This window comes from Etheostoma spectabile, chromosome 13 (genome assembly GCF_008692095.1).
Source record: "Etheostoma spectabile isolate EspeVRDwgs_2016 chromosome 13, UIUC_Espe_1.0, whole genome shotgun sequence".
Taxonomy (NCBI): Eukaryota; Metazoa; Chordata; class Actinopteri; order Perciformes; family Percidae; genus Etheostoma; species Etheostoma spectabile.
The window spans coordinates 26,131,937-26,152,614 of NC_045745.1; the positions used below are offsets into that span (position 1 = coordinate 26,131,937).

The 20,678-nt window shown below is 39.9% G+C and overlaps 1 protein-coding gene across 5 annotated transcripts in view; it reads left to right on the forward strand.

Moving 5' to 3' along the window:
• The window catches only part of sptbn2 (spectrin, beta, non-erythrocytic 2), a 52,130-nt gene that overhangs the window by 15,734 nt on the left and 15,718 nt on the right, over window positions 1-20,678 (forward strand). For 3 of the 5 annotated variants that reach the window (XM_032532754.1, XM_032532755.1, XM_032532757.1), the window contains exons 3-13: window positions 15,896-16,047; window positions 16,312-16,485; window positions 16,826-16,917; window positions 17,052-17,132; window positions 18,221-18,336; window positions 18,696-18,808; window positions 18,926-19,113; window positions 19,231-19,348; window positions 19,559-19,717; window positions 19,828-20,130; window positions 20,518-20,671. In XM_032532754.1, coding sequence (XP_032388645.1) covers window positions 15,896-16,047; window positions 16,312-16,485; window positions 16,826-16,917; window positions 17,052-17,132; window positions 18,221-18,336; window positions 18,696-18,808; window positions 18,926-19,113; window positions 19,231-19,348; window positions 19,559-19,717; window positions 19,828-20,130; window positions 20,518-20,671 — 1,650 coding nt within the window. Of the gene's footprint in view, window positions 1-4,776; window positions 5,453-15,895; window positions 16,048-16,311; window positions 16,486-16,825; window positions 16,918-17,051; window positions 17,133-18,220; window positions 18,337-18,695; window positions 18,809-18,925; window positions 19,114-19,230; window positions 19,349-19,558; window positions 19,718-19,827; window positions 20,131-20,517; window positions 20,672-20,678 lie in introns of those variants that run through there. The other 2 variants (XM_032532756.1, XM_032532758.1) reach the window with 2 other exon arrangements.

The following is a 20,678-nucleotide window of genomic DNA, read 5'->3' on the forward strand; positions in this document are numbered from 1 at the left end:
GTCTACAGTTTTAATTGTTATTAACACAGTTGGATATTGTTAAGAATGAGAGCCAAACCTGTATTTGTACCAGTGTTTGCGCTGGTAACTCTGCTATCGCGGCCGCCACGGCGAAGAACACAAAAGAAGTTATTGAATAACTTCGTTGGTAGAGTAACAGCGTGGAGACGGAGCTGCTGGGACCTGGGCCAATCATAGTTCATAAAAATGCAGCGCAGTGATGATACAGACATTTCATACACACAACGTGTATCCGCCATTCGACCCGTGCTGGACCCGTTCATAACGAGTCAGCCGTCTCTCTGTGAGTAGCGTCCATCACACTCCCTCTTGCAGTTATAAATAGCCTATGTGACGATAAAATTTGTTTTGGTTCAAATCAACAAATAATCGTGAGAATAATCGCGATCAATATTTTGATCAAAACAATCGTGATTATCATTTTGGCCATAATCGTGCAGCCCTAACCAAGAGTGTCCAGGGTTTCAGGATGACAATGTGTTTTTTTGTGGGGTTTTTGTGCCGGAGCTCTCTGCATCAGGTTTCATGCTATGCCCAGACAGGAGCCTTGATGAATTGAATGAGGAGGCTGCATTTCTTGATACAATGTTGGTCAGAACCAAGTGGCACGGTGCTAAAAAATGAAGCCAATGTGGAAGTTCTAAAAACTTTAATTTGAATGGCCACATGAGGCTGGTTCTAAAAGGGAGTCAATCCTTATTGAACTCAATGTTAAAATGGGGGTTTCTGTTTTTATAACTCACCCGTTCTTTAAAAGTCCGGCATAATTAAGGGCGTGCCTAGAATGTGGGCTTCATTCAGCCCGCCACAGCTATATCCACGCGCCACCTCTTTGCTTATTTTTGGAGAAGCCAATATCAGGCACTGCCAAGAGGTTGACTGCCCACTTTAAGCTTTATTTTGGCACCTAAGGGTGACGTTACAGAGACTACGTCCAGATTTTATATGTTGTGAACGAAACTTTATTCCCCACCTTACTCACCTACCCCTGAGTCGTGACATCTTTCCGAGCTGTGCAAGTGCATGTCTATTAGCCAGCCTGTTCTGTTATAGGCTCCAACTAATGTGACCCAGGTGAGTGTGTGTGGGGGGGGTGTGTGTGTGTGTGTGTGTGTGTGTGTGTGTGTGTGTGTGTGGGTGTGTCTCTGTCTGTCTGTCTGTCTACCCTACCTTCCTAGTTACACATTTTACAGATAACATCTATTTTGATATAGTCAAAACAAGTTGCAGTATCTGGAGAACCACAGGGGAGCAACAGGCAGGCAGACACACACAAAGCCAGCAGGCCCCCCCCCCCTCCCCCCCTCTGGTGATCTTTGAGCAACGTTGTAGTCAAATCAAGGTTGAAAGATAAACTTATTACTTACAAATACAACCGATTTCCTTATGCCAACAGGAAACACCTTTGGGTGTTGCCTGTTTGTGTAGCATTGTACTGTATAAAGATTACTGTACTGCTGCCGTATAATATGGAAAGCGTGGTGCGTGCGTGTGTGGTGTGTGTGTGTGGTGTGTTTTTGGTGTGTGTGTGGTGTGTGTGTGTGGTGTGTGTGTGTGTGTGTGGGTGTGGTGTGGTGTGTGTGGTGTGTGTGTGTGTGTGTGGTTGTGTGTGGTGTGTGTGGGTGTGTGTGTGTGTGTGTGTGTGTGTTGTGTGTTGTGTGTGGGTGGGGGTGATACCATCTCTGTTTGACATGTGGGCTTGAGTGCACATTCTTGACATGCTGTAACAGCTATTTTTCCTAGGCATAGCTCCTGCCCACCTTTTACAACTTACAACAAATGTCAAGACCTTCAACATTCTGTGAGCTGCTGCTTACTTACACTTCTTTTTCTCAAAGTCCCTCTCAATTCCACCACCTCTGCGTTTCTCTTTGTAGTATGATTGCCCAATTACCTGGGTGTTCACACCTTAAACCCTTTCAGTCTGTTGGATGCATTTTACTTCTGGTGTGACAGCAGCAGCTGCCACTTGTTTCACAATAGAGAGCTTTCCCTCTGTTAAAATAATTGTAATTTTGCATAAATGACCACTAATCTACTGTCGTATATCTTTGTGGATAGCAAGGCAAGCGGTGCAAATTTGCCTATTTTATGCAGCACCCACTTTCACACTCTTGTTAGTTACATGTCTTTACTTATGGAAACTTCCACAGTAGGAAAGAACAAAGCTTTTGTACTTTAAAAATAATTTGTATGCCTTTTTTATAAACATTATGTTACTGGAATTAAAAAAATGTATCTAAATCATTATCATAGGCATAGCAAATCAGTTAAATCTGACCATATAGACCATATTATATATATATATATATATATATATATATATATATATATATATATATATATATATACACACACACACATACAGCACTACCGGGCAAAAGTTGGGGTCACTTAGAAATTTCCATTGCACTCCATTATAGACAGAATCCAGCTGAGATCAGTTGCCTTGTTTTTTAACCAGGGCAGCAGTTTTTAGATTACACTATGTGCTTACAAAATTGCACAAGGGTTGTCCAATGTTTCTTAGTTAGTTTTTTAAATGATATCAGATTAGTAAACAGAATGTGCCTTTGGAACATTGGATAAATGGTTGCTGATAGTGGGCAATGTAGATATTGCATTAAAGATCACCCACCCACTCAGATCAGCTGCTGTCTGCTATAATAGAGTGAAATGGAATTTGTAAGTGAACCCAAACTTTTGTGTGTGTGTGTGTGTGTGTTTATATATATATATATATATATATATATATATATATATATATATATATATATATATATATATATATATATATATATAAAAACTAAGAAAAACATGACAAATAGACTATCATATCAATTCCCTGTCTCACTTTTGGGAAATATTGGGACTAATAAGACTTGGGTGATTGTGGGATTCTCATGAGAAATCAAACATGTTTACTTCAGAGGTATTACCCTTCAGTTCAGATATTTACTTCCAGTGTTTTGGAGTAAGGTCCAGACTTTTGCCCCCCGGGTCCCTGGAAGTGGTTGTGCTGTAGGATGCGTAAAATTTACCTGCTCAGCAATAGATCTCTCCTTTCTCCCTCTGGTTGTGCTTTCTCCCCCGCAGCTTCTGTCTTTTTGTCTTTCTCATCTGTATTCGTTCACCACACCAGCCATTATTAACTATTGCTCATTCCAGTTTGCTCAATGCAGGAGATTTCCCCACACGACGCTTTGGCAGACTTTCTCACTGTTTGTTTTTATATTTCACAAGATTCAGAAAGTAAATGTAAATCCTAGTATCACTGGGTTTATTTTTAAAAGACTGGTTTTATAGGGAGGCAACCGGGCTAACAAAATATGTTAAGAGACATATGCCAGACACACAAACCTGCCATCACATCTGCCTCTCATGGTAAATGGGATTGTGATGTTTGATATATGCCCAATGGGATCTTAAATGACCATTACCAGTTTACCAGGTCTCTGCTCTTCATTTCTCAGTGCATGTGACCACTGCATAGCATCTGTTCCTCAGAAGGAAGTGTGTTCTCTTTGGATCTCATTAGTCCAGTCCCCTTCCATAAACAGCCAGTCGCAGAAGGCCCGGAGCATTTGGTCCTCTAATGAGACCATACAGATGCTCCCCGCTCATCAGGACAAGCTCAGATTAAAAAAAACAAAAAAAACAACCAGGCCTTTTTACCACTGCACCCTGACCAGACCAAAAGCCATCGTCTAATGAGAAAGGTTGTGACCTTAGTCCTCACTGTGTTTACATTCTTGTGTAATTTTTGCACACCCACAGGCATTTAGTGCAACATTTAGGGTTGCACTTTTTAGAGTGTTAATTATCAACTGCACCAAAAAGTTAACCTTCTATTTATTAGGTTATTTAACTTTCAAAATATATATACTTATAAATACTTAATGCATAGTGTATGCTGACAGTATTCTTGGTATGTATTACACAGATTTAAATAAATACTGCTTTATCATTGCCGTTGCATTATGGAGCACAGCCACGGAATTCAATTGTACATAAACTTCTTGAGAATCTGAAATATGCGGTGAAAGGCTGTAATTATGGTTAAAAAGGATGTTCCTTTGTTTAGCAATGGAAGCAAATAATTGTTTTGTAACTTTCAAATCTCATTACAATTTAAAATACAAGTCCATTTTCCTTCATTGTTTGCATGCAAACAATCACTTAATTGACTGTGGAAAAACAATCATTAATACTAAATATATATAACAAGTGCCATACATCATTTTTATACTTGTCCTTGAACTAGTAAACAATAAAATGCATGAATGCAGTGTAGTTCTATAATTGTTTTAGATGGGTAATTACTGACTTCCACCCCCATGCCTGTCTAACCATCTGCCTGTCAAACAAATGCACAAGTTCATAATTTCAAATCTTGTTCAGACAGGAAAGAGCTTGTTGTGTTGCTGAGACATTCTCGACAACTTCCTTCCTGTCTTACCGCTTTAGCATACTGCCAACCCCGTAAAAGAAAAAGGGAGAACAATTCTTGTCTTAGAGAGTAAAAGAAATAAGAACTATGCAGCATGACAACAGGATAAGAAGGTGATGGACCTTCTTGGCAGGCCACACCCCATTGCTCCCTGGAATTAGGGTGGAGTTGACTAATCCGATTCAAGCAAAGCTGAGCAGGAACTCTAATGGTTTAGTCCACCTCTTCTACACCTCCTCCCTGCCCTCATCTTTCTACCGTGTTCTTTCTTTGTGCTCCTCCCTCAAACACACCTTATGCAAATGACATGATTTTCAGACGGCACAGCAGGCTTTGTTTACACAGCTATCTGACTGCAGCCAGTTAGCCTGCTCTGCTGTGCTCTGCCCCAGAAAATGCGTGTTCAGAGTTTAGAGGGAAGGAATAGCCAGCTGTGAACCACAAGGGAGTGCTACCAAAAGTTTTTACTTTGCACAGAGGCCACAAGTGTGGTGAAATTCTTAACAAGAGGAGGTGAAACAAGAGAACATTTTGTTCTTGAGTTTTGTTTGAAATGATTCTTTGAAAAACCCTTCACCGTTGCACTGCTGTATTTTAATTGAACAAGGTGGGACATACAGTGGAAGAAGAAAAAAACAGGCGGCAACATTTTTAAGCGTGTGTTGTGCTTTACTGAGGCACAGCATTGAGGGAATCTAAAAGAGGACAAACCGAGACATTTTGGATATACAAAACTTTTATCTTCCGGAGAACCCTCTAAAGGATTTGATACAGTTTTAGTGGGAAAGGTTGCCTGCGCTGTGCTATGCAGGAGAAGTCCCATTCACTCTGTATCTGAAAGGAATATTTAGGAGAGAGATCCAAAAACAAAGGCCATGGAGTTGGGCCGCAGGGACAGAGAGCCCTGCTTGTCCCCAGCAGCATTTGTTAATCAGGTGCAATACTCTAACATTCTGGAGGGAAGATTTAAACAGCTGCAAGGTAAGAGTTATACTGACCTGTCGATATAGTTGAAAGGAAAATTCTGTTTAGGAATTTGTAATCTATCTTTTATCCAATCGTTTGTTTTGGTTAGCTAGGCTAATACAATTTAATTTTATTGATGTCCCAGGTTAAAGGCTCAAATTCTTTGATGTGTGGCTTATGGAAACAGTTGTTAATGTAAAACGTTGGAGTGAAACTTGTTACCATTTAACACATATCCTGTTGTTTGATGAAATATTGAGTTGAATTGGACACCTACAGCAGGTGCTCGGGGTTGTAAATGAGTCCTTAGCAATAGCTTAGCATTTTTCTGTCAAAAGTGATTAACTATGAGAGTTGAGGCTCCTCAACGTTGTACTATTTTAATGCTTAATGAGGAGAGAATCTAAGAGAGCCATACTAGACACAGTAGACTTCATCTTAGCTCTAAAGCAGGCAGTCTGGCACCTGACCACTGGGCCACCTGTCCTTTCTTTCTTATCTTATTACAATGTGCGGCTCTGTCTCTGGCTAAAGCCTGCCAGGTCCTGCAAACAGAAATCACAGAGGCCAGTGGTTGTGACATAGAAGTTAGAAAATGATGTGGGAACTAAAGTACAAAACTTAGTCTAAAACTTAGGTGATTCATTTTAAGAGAATCTGTAACTCGTCTCAGTTTTGGAACTCACATCTGTATATTCTTATGTTAAAATGGAAGTAATGTTAAACTCTCCTTTTGCTGTGTGAAGGTTTTTGTTTTATCACCATGTGTTCCTGTTAGAATTCTTGTATTACCATGTGGCCTGTTCCTGTGCTTTTGACGCCTTAGTCACAGGCCACAAGATAAAGTATTTGCACTAGCTGACTACAGCCTATAGTGTATGAAACTAGCATTGAGTCAGTGGTGTGCATGAAGAGCATATTGTTTTGCTAGTTTCCGGTCCCTCCCTGGTTGCTGTCTGGAATGGAGAGCTGTGTTTAGAATTTACTTGAGGAGCATGTCTACTTTTGCATGTTAGACATTCCTGTAGTAGACCAACAGTATTTCACCTCCAATATTAAGCAATATCTTCATTGCCACTGATGACGAGATTGGTCCGTTAAAAAGTGTATGTCTGTAAAATAATGACTGAATAAAAAAATTTTTATACCTCCACACTGACCGCATCAATGCTCTTGACTAGAGATAAGACCCACAAAAGAGAGGGTATGTTGTACTCTGATGCATAAACAAGATTTACAACATTGTCACATTTAGCTGTGCAACCTCACGCACAAAGAAGCTAAGGGTACAACTTTTATCAGTTTGTCAGGCAAGAACACTTTTAACTCATTGTGTAATTTTGAGGGTTCAGTGATCAGTCACCAGATTTACGCTGACAAGATTTATTCCCACTTCCCTACAATACAAAAACATTGTGAAATGAGGTTCATTTAAACCGGAACTCTATTTATGAATATACATGTATAGGGGAATTAAGATGACAGAGGTGTGATACATGTTATGTTCTTTGTTGGTTATCTCTATGAAGGGTTATGTTCTGGATAGAGTTGCTGTTAATATACTCACACACATACTCAGACACACAACACCCACTTGTATTTCCAGTTTGACTACCCTTGAGGCTCATTCTTTGTGTAACTCCTGATGAAATAGAAGATGCACAGATACATAGTTTGGTATCCACTTTGCACAAATGGAAGCATCCAGAAAATCGTTTTGTATTCATGCAAGCCATACGTTATTTATTTTTTTACCTTCTTACATACGGTTTGTGCAAATCCAGTGGGCCCCACCTTTTTATTTTTGGACTAAAATTTGATCTCAAACCATACAGTTGATTTCCATGTGAAGATTTTAACATCTTACCGAGGGACTTGTGGAGAAATATTTGAAGAAATCAAACCTTAGTCATTTTTACTTGCTGGAATTGGTAAAGGTCGATTTTCAGGACCTATGCCAGTCAAAAGCACTGAACACATCTGGTATGACCTCACTCAGTGGTGAATGATAGGTAACTAAATAACTATGCCCAAGGTAGACAGGTTTAATAGAACACTGGGCTACATGTTTAAATTGAAGTGAGAGGAAAAATCTTAATCTTTGTGCCATAGAACAATCTTTATTGACAGATGGAGGGGCAGTCGCTGTTTTTTAATAGCTTTTGGTTTTTTCACCCACCCTCACATTAAACATTAACCCATAAAATCATTCATGACTAATTAGGAGAAAACATTTTCTAGTAACCCAAATCACACTATGCACATTCTATTATGCAATCGTACACCTCATGTGTGTAAAATGCAAATAGAAATATTCCTTGTAATAGTTCACATTGCCTAAAACTTTATTACGGTCTGTTACGTTAGACTACAGGATCACTGCTCTGGCTACCTGCACCCTCTTAGTCAACTGCTCTGGACTTTAGTTTGGACTGTCGCTCAGCAGGCATTAGCAGTGCAAATAGACACTGCTAGAAGTTTAAAACACACTTGCAAACACAGAAAAAAGCTATGTCCAATCAAAATCTGCTGCTCTTATGTTTTTTTTTTTTTTACTGATTTGACTGATTTCTAGATGTGTCCTGTCTATTCTACCTCTACAGTCCTTTTTTGCTCAGGTAATTTGGGTCTGACGTTTTGGTCTGTAACTTCAAATCGCAACAAAAAGTGACCAGGGCTAGTTTGTTCTCTTTTAGTGAATGCTTAGCTGTCTAGATCAGAAGCATTCTTATACTTTATTTAATAATCTGAATTGATATTGAAAGAGATCAATGTCAAGTTTTGGGTCGAGTTTCAAGTCTAGTGGCGCACTATGAATTGAATGTTGTAACTTAATATTTCTAACACTCCTAGTGAAAGCTCTGACCCTAGTGGCCTCCAGCTGTAACTCAGAGTCACATTACCTTGGTGAGGGTTAAACATACACATACAGAATTTCTTTTTGTTTGTACAGTTTTACCAATAATTACCGTTTCCTACTTGGAAGGGTAACAGTGCTGTTTTGGAGGCTTTAGGATAATTATTGTCTTGTTGACATTTTACACCCTTTTTGTGTCCAGATGTTGTGGCTGGGAGGTGCCTGTTTCTGTCTCTTTTCTCCTGGGATTGGCCTTGGCCGGTCCCCTCCTCCCCAATCTTCCCCATTATCACCCCCACCTGCAGATGGCACAGAGGGGCATGACCTGAAGGGCATGTGCAGTGCCTTCACTCCCTTCAGAAAGGGAAAGGGGACAAAACTGTGAGAGGCCTCTATTTTATTCACCCTGTCCGTTTTTGTCATTGTAAGAATAAACCTGTTAGAATTAGACAAAACACATTGTCTTTCTATATTTGTGACCGCAAACTGTTAAAAGTGTAAAAATAACTCATGCCACATGTGGCAAGGCGGCAGCTTTACCACAGCCCTACTTTCAAAGTCTTAAACAAAGGAAGGGCAGTTCCGCTTGTCAAGAAATGTCAAAGCATGTGCCTGTAAGTTCCATTTTTCTCACTTTGTTTTGCACACACATGCTAAAACAATTGCCTGTGTTCACAGATTGGCTTTTTTATTATCATAAATAATTGGTCTGATGATATGCAGGGATGCTTACTTAAACATCTGTGGGTAACACAAGTGTAGTTTTTCAATTTCCTACAGAATCATGTCAAGTAGGAATGAAATATTTGCTTAGACTTTTTTTTTCTCCATGTTGTTGCAGACTAAGTACTAATGTTTTCGTATAACTGGTGACTTTAATTTTGTAGTAGATATTGTAACCTTTTATTTGAAATTATACACAAGGATAAACATGATGGTTGCTCTCTAGAACTCTTTAAGTACTGCGTACATCGTGTATGACTTTTCCCCCTGTTGCTGAAAATTATTTACAAATACCAACTCCTCCTACAACTACTCTAAGGTGGTTTGTCCTCATTGTTTGCTTTGTTCATGGCATCCGTTTAGCAGTACACACAGCCATAGTTGACCCTTAGTTCAAATCACCCACGGGTGTCAAAACAGAATGGTAACAACTTACCACAAAACATTTAACTTTCTGAGGGTTTTTTCTTACTACTGTATGTGATAAATACTTCATGAAGACAAATAACAGACTAAAATTCAGGCTGTGAGGTCGTTCTCTAATAAGTGCCTTGGGTCTACTATGTAATCTCAGACAGCAAAATAGTTGGAAGGTGACGGTTGAGAAATGGATTCTTAAGCCATAGTTTAACATTAAGTTAATAATTTCTAAACATACTGTATGTCAAACTTGGCAGATATAAAGTGCCAAATTACAAAGTCCATGAGTACATACTGTACATACTGTAGACATGCCTGCATACATAGGTTTTTGTTCTAGTCACATAAAGCAGAGCTGAAAACGAGAGAAAAGTCAGATTCCCAGTGATGAGCGCCTCTCTCTGCAGCCTTTGGCACCATACAATAATCTTGCCTGTGGGAATGTCCATGAGAAGGTAATTAAAGAAGATTAAAGCAGGCCGATTGATGGAAGCAGTTTGCTCATTCTTTCTGTGGACAGGGCGACCAGAGGCACTCATTACACAAGCTCTGTGTGGGTGAGAAACCGGATGTCAAGAGTTTAAGAAGTCAAGGGCATTTCAACCCAGCTAGAAACCAGGCATGGCTAGGGAGGAAAGCATGACCTGGGCAAGACATAAACAAGGTGAAATTGTTGGCAGCACTTAAGGATTATTAGTCTGTGCTGAGTCCAGAACTTTTTCATTTTTTTAAGTCTTCAGAAAGATTCTTATATGTTTGGGAGTCAGGAAATAATTGTACAGTAGTATTGTGTGTTGTTATTGTTTGAAGTGCTAACTGTTGAAAGCTATTTTCCAAGCAATTCCAGGAAAGTGGCGACATGTGTCCATGACACTGCGTGGAAAATCGTGGCTCCGTGACCAGTACAAGTCCAAGCATCCTGGGCGGGTGAACTGGGAGTCTGCTGCCTGCTTGTTGATTAACAGTTAATGATCGGATAACCAGGGTCGTCCATCAGTCAGGACAAAAAAAATCTAAATTAGCATCCCTAGTAGGAAACCTTCAATAGGGAGAATCAGAAGGAAGTATCTGACTGTTTCTATTTCTAATAAATCTGTGTAGTGATTCTTTTTCAAAACGTGAAACGGTTTCATTTGCAGTTTTTCCTTTTTTATAGATGTGCGTAAGTAGCCTGGATGCCAGCCAAACTTAGCCCCGCCCACGACATTTGAGGTCAGGAAGTTTGGTCTGGACTTGATTGGTTGTGGAGCAACTATGCTCAAACAAGAGCTGCTAGGACCAATCAAATTGTCTGGGCGGGCTCTATACGATTATGGACAGATGATCAACAGTAACGTAATGATGAACGCGAGCAGACTTGCGGGACTGCGCCCGCCATGTCGCCCTGCACTATGCATGCTCATATAATTGTTCTCCCAAGGTCCTATACCTGTAATAATTGAAATAGCTAATGGTTGTAATTCACCATGTGTTATATTAATACATCCATGTTATTATCTTATGATACATCCAAGGGCTGTATGTATACTGTAAAGCCTGTAACGTCCTTAGCATTTTCCAAACGGCTGGGGCTATCAGCTAGTAGCTAACATCAGCGGTAGCTAGCAGTTGAGTCATGTTGTCATGCGTCGCTCAACATAAGGTGCATACGTTGTTGCTCTGATTGGTTGTAGGTCTGTCCAATTGAGTGCAGAGGCATTTTCTGGTTGAAACATGCCCCATATTTATCAGATATCATAGATACCACATATCAAACTCAGAATCTCAGTATGACGACATCAGGCTAGTGCGTAAGTGTTTGCCCAGCAATGTATTGTTAGTGTTGAGTCTGTCTCAATTGTATCACCAACAATAATCTTAGCCTCTATGAGCCACACAGACAGGATTACGTCTGGCGGCATATTTGCTCAGATTACCTGCAGCTAATCATCGTTATCAACTGCCAAAGTTTGTTTGGGAGAGAAATAGGAACGCAGCAGCAAGCTAAACCCTAGTACCTTCAACAGTAAAGAGGGCACTGGGCCCCACTCTACTCCCCCGCCTTGACATTTACTTAAAGCTTACTACCAGAAACAAACATGTTCAAAGTGGCTGGACATGCCCAAATATGCTTTTGAAACGCTCAATGATTTCTTTAACCACTAGTTCTGATCGGCCATTAGTAAACAATGGCAAAAAACATGCCACAGAAAATCAGCTTGTTTTTCTATATTGTACAAAAACAGGCTCAAGAAAGACAGGTAGAGAGCTCCAGGATTGTCAGGAGTTTTAAAACGGTTTTGAATGCGTGCTTCTGTGAAATTCAAATAAGAATATATTTATTTTTAGTCCAAGGATGCTTTTTCCAGGATTTCCGCGGGGTCTTAAAAAAAATCTAAAATTTCAAAATAAAAATGTTAGGCCTTAAAACGTATTAGATTTGCTGTAAAATTGTGTTTGAGGTCTTTAAAATTATTAAACAAGTCTAAATGTCTAAACGTAGCGCTTTACAATGTTTTATTTTTTATTTATTCCATGGTGTTGTAGTTCTTTCTCTCCCTACTCTAAATATGAATTCGCTGCATTACAACTACAAATGAGACCAACATGCAACTTAAGTTGCAGCCGAGTGCAAGGCTGCGCAAACGGATTTTATTCTTTAGCTATGGTGTGTGCACGTTTAATGAAGTTTCCGGACTCTGATATTGACCTTATTTTATTATTGACAATATTTTTTATAAATGTATGTTGCAATAGGTCTTAAATGTTTTTTAAATGTCATACTGTCTAATGATTTAGTGGTAGAGTCCAACATTTGAACATGTTATCATTGTAGAAAAAACTGTATACTTGCTAGGGGTTCATACAATATCTAGGGCAGCAACGAATGGCTGGAATCAGGTTGCATTTTTCTTGTGGGCAAACTATTACTTTCAAAATGTTTCAAGGCTTGTGTGGAAAGTCGTTATTGTGGGAAGTTTTTGTCAAAAAAAGCTAATATTAAGACTTAGTAAGATTAAGTAATTGCTTGGCTTCTTTTTGAAGCTCATGTTTTTTCCACTCTTCTCTCTTGTCTTTTTTATTGTGTAACAATGTGGGAAGGCTCTGCAGGTATTTGGCATGACATAAAACATCTGACAACGTACAGGAGGCCTAGTATTGGTTTCTTTTTCACCTTCAGCCATCAGGGTACTCTGTTTAAAACAATTAAGCTTTCTGTTGCTGAGCATTCTTACAGGTCACAGTAAAAACTAATAAACCATTTAGACGTGAATGTACACGGAACATTACAGTTGGCATATACTCGCATACACTAACGAGACAATCCACAAATGTCATTGTTGAAGAAAACAGCTGCACCAGTTTTGCCCTTATCCACTGTAGCCACAATTGATGACAAGTTTGTGTTTGCTTGCTATTATGAGCAAACATGCCAGATGCTGATGTCTGTGTTTGTCTTGTGTTCTTGTTCAGTAGCCTTGTTATTAGCAGCTCAGCACCAGCAGGGTTGCAGAATTTCTTTAGGACCCCTGCCCACTGCCGCCTCCTCAGTGCTGGGTGCTGTTACAACATGACCAAGCTTAAGGAGGAATGTAGGCTCCTCCACTGTACCTCACCTGCCACAGTAATCCACCTCTAATGGCCCATTGAACATCATCAAATTGTTTAGTGGTCCTTTTAGTAATGGAATAATCTGCTAGTGTGGTGCACGGAATAGAAACAAAGCAGGTTTAGTGGGAGTTTTGGGTTTGAAAGTTAAAATGAGAATAGGAAAAGACCCCAAAACTCCAACCAGCACACCGTTACAGTATGTAGAGGACCAACCAGGGATAAACTAAAGCAGGGCTGTTTGACCAATACTCGCAGTTTGAGTGTAATGCCATAGCACTCTCTTGTTTGTCTGTCTGAAATCTTTGAGTTTAGCTAAACCAAAAAAAAGCACATGTCCAGGAGACAAGAGAGCTGATAGCTGCGATGGCAGAGAAAAAAAAAACCTGTTTTGGCCACAGCTCCAGTCCTCCAAATATGCCTATGACTATAGTTACCTGCTTTGAATTGACATACCAACATTGTCTTTAAACGTTATATTTCTATTACAAAAACATGAATTATATATGTTTGTGCTGAATCTGGAGATTTGAAAACACAAGACAATGCATTGTTGAGGGCTTTTTTATAAAATGTGTTGCTTCATGTGTATGGGTTTATCTGGTGAGACATAATCAGTAAATGTTACTTTAAAGTAACATTTCTCAGTTACAGCAACAGTTCTCATTCTTCTGCAGTCTTATATGAGTTGGACACAAGAACAAGGTATTACTTTAAAATTTGGATTTTATCTTGCTATTGTACTCTCCAAGAAAACTCTCAAATAGACAGTCCATGGGTATTCATACTACAAGAAGCGGGTATGTGTGACTTACTAGTCAAGGAAAAACAATGACACATTTTTACTTTTTGTCATTTTGTCTTTTTGCTTTCTCAATCTAATGCTTTTTCTTTGTTCTTCGACCACTTTCATGTGTCGTTCTGCCGCCCTCCGCTCTGGTGCAAAGCATGGACAGCCACACCTTGAACTGATGCTTATTTCTCCTACCACTTCCATGTATCATTCTGCTGCCACTCACTAATGGTTATACACTATTGTTTCTTCTATTGCTGGTCAGTGCTCTTTGGCAAACACTGCTTTCAGGAGAACAGCAACTGAAGAAAGGAAGGGCACAGTGCTTTGGCACTTTATCACTGGGGGAAAAAGAGAACTCCAAAGGTTGCCTTTTTATACCTGAATTACAGTGACGTCAAATACAGAGGTCACAGCTGTAGGGGATTGAATATTTTATCATATCATGGTAAAAACATTAGCTGTGACAGTCCTTAACTTTTGTTTCAGAAAATTAAAAGAAGATTGCTTTCCATTTGCTGTTAAAGCACACCATTACAAGAATCTATCTGTATTACTTATTTTAAAAGAGGGCCTCTCTAGTAGAGTATAAATGCCAGGAAAGCACCTTCAGCTCGCAACAGTTCAAGCGTTACATTCTGTGGTATTACTCCATCCAAGAAAGCTTCTGTGAAATTTCAAAATCGGTTCTTTTTTTAGCTGACAGTTGGTAGAGTGGTTATTTGTGCAACATGCTGTTTTTGGTCACCTCACATTGCTCACTCTGTTGGCTTAGAATTAATGTGTCAAATAAGACAGCGATAACTCAATAATGCTTCACGAACAACTATTGACTCATGTTTTGTCATACTTCAGTCGATTTAAATCACTTTTCAATCTCCTACTAGAACATGATCTGCCTACATATTTGGACCTTGCCTTCGGGGTCATAAGTCTCAGCTTTGAATAGAGTTGCATTTAAACATTACAGTAGTTTGCAGTTGCAAGCCAATGTGCATTATTTGATTAGATTTTTTGCCATCAAACCATGCTGTCTTGGCTTACTTAAAATCTTGACCCTGTACTTGACCCTTTTAAGGTTAGTGTCTGTCACTTAAATTACATTTCTACCTTTGTTCTTTTTATGCAACATATAAAGCACATAAGATATAGCTTTTGGGTTCAAGTTGTTACACCAAGTGTATTGTGGAAAGAAGGTGTGGTGTATTGCACCATCAAAGATGTTTTTTGTCTTATGGAGCTATGTGCAACGAAATCTTATTGTTAGTTAAGTGATGAATATGAAAATATGAAGGCTTTGCTATTTTGCATTGTTTTAAGAAAGCCATCCATCTTCACCACCACTATATTTCATCCTGCTGAAAGTAGGCTTTGTTTACTTTTTTTTACTCATTATTACAATGCTTCTTCTCCGATCTATTTTCTGTCTACTTCAGTTTTTTTTTTTTGTGGGCTCAAATTGGGTGCAGTGCATTAAGTACAATGCTAGAATAGTGTTTTCTAAAGGCAGAAAGACCTTGTGTCCTAGAAATGAGGTCACCTTGCTAGGTGGCAGAGCAGGATTAGCTTCTTACTCCCCTGGTCCATATGTCTGAGCTGCTCTTACAGCTTAATTTATTGTGATTCTTTTTAGTCCTGACCAGATAAAAGAAACCGCAAATGTCATATCCTTTGCAATATTGCATTGTCGCTTTACTCTTCTAAACTTACATCATTCGAGTAATTAGCAATGCACACGTGAGCAGAGCCATCAGTAAACTTTGGTCTGTGGAGTGAAAACCTCTCTCTAAGCTGGCAATGCAGTGATCCTAGAGACTTAATGGCATAGCTTATCAGTGAAATGAACTGCTCAAGACAAGGCTTACGTCCTTATGATTTACTGTCACCTGGCTGCTCTAGGGAGTGATCAAAGTTGTTGACTATGTTGGTGTTTGTTTAGAGCAAAATTGAGTCCCTGTAAATATATATATCTCTAACAGTAAAAATATTGATGCCAGTGGCATCTCAGTCAGTGGAGTCTGTTGTAATCTTGGTATAGTCCAACTACAACTCTCTCTCCCTGTTGTTTCCTTTGCAGATGAGCGTGAAGCAGTACAGAAGAAGACCTTCACCAAATGGGTAAACTCTCACTTAGGCCGAGTGACCTGTCGCATTGGTGACTTGTACACCGACCTACGCGATGGCCGCATGCTCATCCGCCTTCTGGAAGTGCTCTCAGGAGAACAGCTGGTCAGTATCACACAGAAGAAATCACCGCTCTGTCCTAGCCCTTACTTAGCCCTTAGCATGACCCTTACCCCACATCACTAGTCAGGCGGAAAGAGAAATCATGTGCTCTGTTTCATATTTCTTTTAGTATGATTTACTTCTCTTGCTTCTACATATTTTGCTCACTTTTGAAATCTTACCATCCTTTCCTCCTCATATGTTGTGATCACTTTTATTCAATCATTTCAATTTAGGTGTTCTGTCTTTTTCTTCTGTTCCCCACAGCCGAAGCCCACTAAGGGCCGCATGCGTATCCACTGCCTGGAAAATGTTGATAAAGCCCTGCAGTTTCTCAAGGAGCAAAAGGTCCATCTAGAAAACATGGGCTCACATGACATTGTGGATGGGAATCACCGTCTCACCCTGGGTCTCATCTGGACCATCATCCTTCGCTTCCAGGTAAGTGTGTAGAGTAGTTTGTGAAGCTCTTCCCGTTCCTTTCTTAGTGCATTTGTCACATTCCTCTTTTAAAGAGTGAGCTTGGCTGTGGGACATCAAGTCTCTGCATGTAGCTTAGCCAGTCTTCAGGCAAACTCAAAAAAATGACAATGATGTTGTGATGAGTTTTACGAGGTATTTCTTTATCATGAACTTAATGTCATTATTTATAAAATGTTAACCTTTCTTGAAATTTGGTATGAACAGATAATAGATCAGGCTAATAATATTGCAAGGTCTAATGATCTAGGCATTTTGTAAAGTTAGGTGGGCACAGTCATAACTAAAATGTTGCTGACAGATCCAGGACATCAGTGTGGAGACGGCAGACAACAAGGAGAAGAAATCAGCCAAAGATGCCCTACTGCTTTGGTGCCAAATGAAAACTGCTGGGTAAGTGGGAGAGGGATGACTTTATCACACAGGATAACTACTCTTATTGTTGAGGATTTAGTTGAGTATGTGGTTACTGATGATTCATGCTGTGTTGAGTTAATGGTTAATGGATTCTGATCTGGCCTCTGCAGATACCCCAATGTCAACATCCACAACTTCACAACCAGCTGGAGAGATGGTCTCGCGTTCAGTGCCATCGTGCACAAACACAGGTCATTGACTTCTTCCTGTACTACAAAAAAACTGGTCCCTGTTAGGCATAATTTTCTTCAAAGTGTGGATTTTAGACTTTAGATTTTAGTCATATTGCAAATAAAAAATGTGTCCAGTATCTTTACCCCCTCTTTTATCTTTCTTTGCTTAATGAGGAGCACCTGTCACAGTGCCATCACACTTCTCAGGGGTGTTTTTATCCCCTTTTCTATTTAGGTCTCCTCATACTCCTCCCATCCTTCAAACAGTCTCAAGTATGGCTAAAAGGATGAAAATAAAATAGGAAGTAAGATGACCTAGATCACAGAAATAATAACCCACTTATATTCTATAAAGATGCTTGATAACTCACTTGCACACCCTGCTGTTCATTACAGTGAATGCTTAAGGTGATACTTGATACATGAATGCAAACATTGCTTTCATTAGAGTTACTGAACCATGGGATATTCATGTAAACCATGACGCTGACATTTACATGATCAGGCCCATTTTCAAACTAAAGAGGCACCAAAGCAGGCAATTATCATATGCAAATATGTGTTATGTGTTTTATAAATTAAAAACAAGCTGGAGTAAAAGGTTTCATGACCACTGTACAATTCTAACCTCTGGACATAGTCAGTGAACGAGAAAAATAGCCAGTGAATGAGAAAATGGCCATTTTTGTCCTCATTTCCCATATTTTTGGAATGCCAATCATGCTTATTATTGGTCATTAAAGTTTTATGATATATAAGCCCCCAAACAGTTTTTACTCCCCTCTAATGCCTGAGTAAACTCATAATGAAAACATGGTTCAGGCAAGAGTAAGCAATAATTGGCAGGAGCAGTTAGCCTAAAGCACAGATGAAAAAGCCTTTTTGCATGCAGATGACTATACCTAAATCAAATGGATTAATTTAATGCATCATGATGTATAAATTAACGTACTAGACTATGCTATTGATTGGAGTGGACTACAAATGTTTTTCTCTATAGCACAAGAAGGAGATTTTATGTCAGCCCGAATGGTATTGCCATTGGCTTGCACTCTATTCTGCAATCTGTACGTATGAAATACATATTTTTTCCCTGGCCATTGCAGACCTGACGTGATTGAGTTTGACAACCTGAAGAGGTCCAATGCTCACTACAATCTCCAGAATGCTTTCAATGTGGCTGAGAAGGAACTGGGGCTTACCAAGCTGTTGGACCCAGAAGGTGAGTGGGGAAAGCCGCCACAAAAACATGAAGCATTCCTGTCACAAGTCACGCTGAAGGCCTAACTGAGGCACTAAACTGGTGCCTGTTGTCCGAAACAGATTGATGGCTGTTAGACCATGGAGGATTACTGGAATTAGTAACAGCTTAGACAACACCACATCACATGTTAGCTACCTTGACATCACAAAGAGCATGTACAAAGATAGTAATGATTTGGCACCTATTGGTCTTCATTCAGGCTGTTTTGGGAGCCAAACTTGACCGTTTTGTTAGTGCATGATGAAGTTTATGGTCAGTTAATTCAAAAAAAGGGGGAAGAGTTTACTTGCAAATGGATCATACAACCTTTTTTTCAGATGTTAATGTTGATCAGCCTGATGAAAAGTCCATCATTACCTATGTGGCGACCTACTACCATTACTTCTCCAAGATGAAAGCCCTGGCAGTGGAGGGCAAACGAATTGGCAAGGTTAGCTGTGTGTATATTTATACATTTATGTGCAAAACGCAAAACAGTGATTATACCATGTGTGTACCTTACATTGCCCACCAGTTGACTTGATTCACAGATCACTCTTGGTTGCAGGTACTGGACTATGCTATTGAGGCTGATGAGCTGATAGAGAAGTATGAGACCCTTGCCTCAGAGCTGCTGCAGTGGATTGAGCAGACCATAGGGACGCTCAATGACCGGCAGCTAGCTAACTCACTGAACGCTGTGCAGAACCAGCTCCAGGCTTTCAACTCTTACCGGACTGTGGAGAAACCCCCTAAGTGAGCAACAAAAAATAACTGGTTTAAAATTAAGTGAATAGCACAATGCTTGTTATCCATTTTGATTCAAGTGTAAAGCTGTACTGTATGTTAAACAGAGGTGGTGACTCTCCACAGATTTACAGAGAAAGGAAACTTGGAAGTTCTTCTCTTTACTATCCAGAGCAAGATGAGGGCGAACAATCAGAAAGTCTACATGCCAAGAGAGGGCAAACTCATCTCAGACATCAATAAGGTTTGGGTTGCTTTAGAAAGGGTTAAAAATGGTTTTCCATCTAGAAACTAAACAAAACTCTTTTGTTAACTAAGCAACTTATTGCATGCCTATTAAAAAAGTATTCATATTTACAAAGTTAATGTAGTTTCACAAAATTGGCTGTATCATGTATGTGGTCTTGGTATCCTAGTTGCTGGATGTTAAAACTTCCTGTGTTTCATGTGGCAGGCATGGGAACGACTGGAAAAGGCAGAGCATGAACGAGAGCTGGCACTGAGAAATGAGTTGATTCGCCAGGAGAAGTTGGAGATGCTCGCTGCCCGTTTTGACCGCAAAGCAGCTATGCGGGAGACCTGGCTAAGTGAGAACCAAAGGCTGGTTTCTCAGGTAGTGAACTTTTTTTTTTAATCAACCACAGCCAAACGTGTGGCTACATGTATTCTTATTTCTACAATGAATAGTTTTACTGTGATAAGCTCACTTTCCTCTGTTATTAGGACAACTTTGGAACTGACTTGGGAGCCGTGGAAGCTGCCACCCGTAAACATGAAGCAATTGAGACAGACATTGGGGCATATTGGGAGCGTGTGGCTGCTGTGGAGGCTGTTGCCAAAGAGCTGGAAGCAGAGAGGTACCATGATGTGCGACGTGTAATTGCACGAAGGGATAATGTGCTTCGACTCTGGGAATACCTGAAAGAGCTTCTGGCTGCACGCAGAGAGCGGCTGAACGCCCATCGTGACCTTCAAAGACTATTTGAGGAGATGCGCTACATCATGGACTGGATGGCAGAGATGAAGGTACTGACCCACTCAACACAATGCATGCTTACACTATGTTAACAGTGCTCACAATGTTATAACCTGTTTTCATACATTCTGTTGGCTGTCTTTTGACCCGTTTTCAAAGTTAGCACTTAAGGTCTTCTGTACATTCTCAGTCGAGAGAGTATAAAGAGGTGTTTAACCTGCTGGGGGACAATACATAGCAAGGCATAGCTCATGTAATGGTTATGTGTAAACATGTATAAATATCTAATATGTTCAAATGTTGCCCACTCTTCACATATAGTGTTGGTGGATACAATACACAACCTAGATTTCTACCATTTTTGGGTGCTGTTGCAAACATTTTTTTTTTGGAAGATGAAATAACTAAATATTCTACTGGACTGTCTTCTCCTTCAGGGCCGTCTGCAGTCCCAGGACAGTGGCAAACATTTGCATGATGTGTTAGACCTACTGCAGAAACACACTCTGGTAGAGGCTGACATTTCAGCTCAGGCAGAGAGGATCAAGGCAGTGCAGGGAGCCGCACAACGCTTCACTTCCTATGAACAGGGTAAATC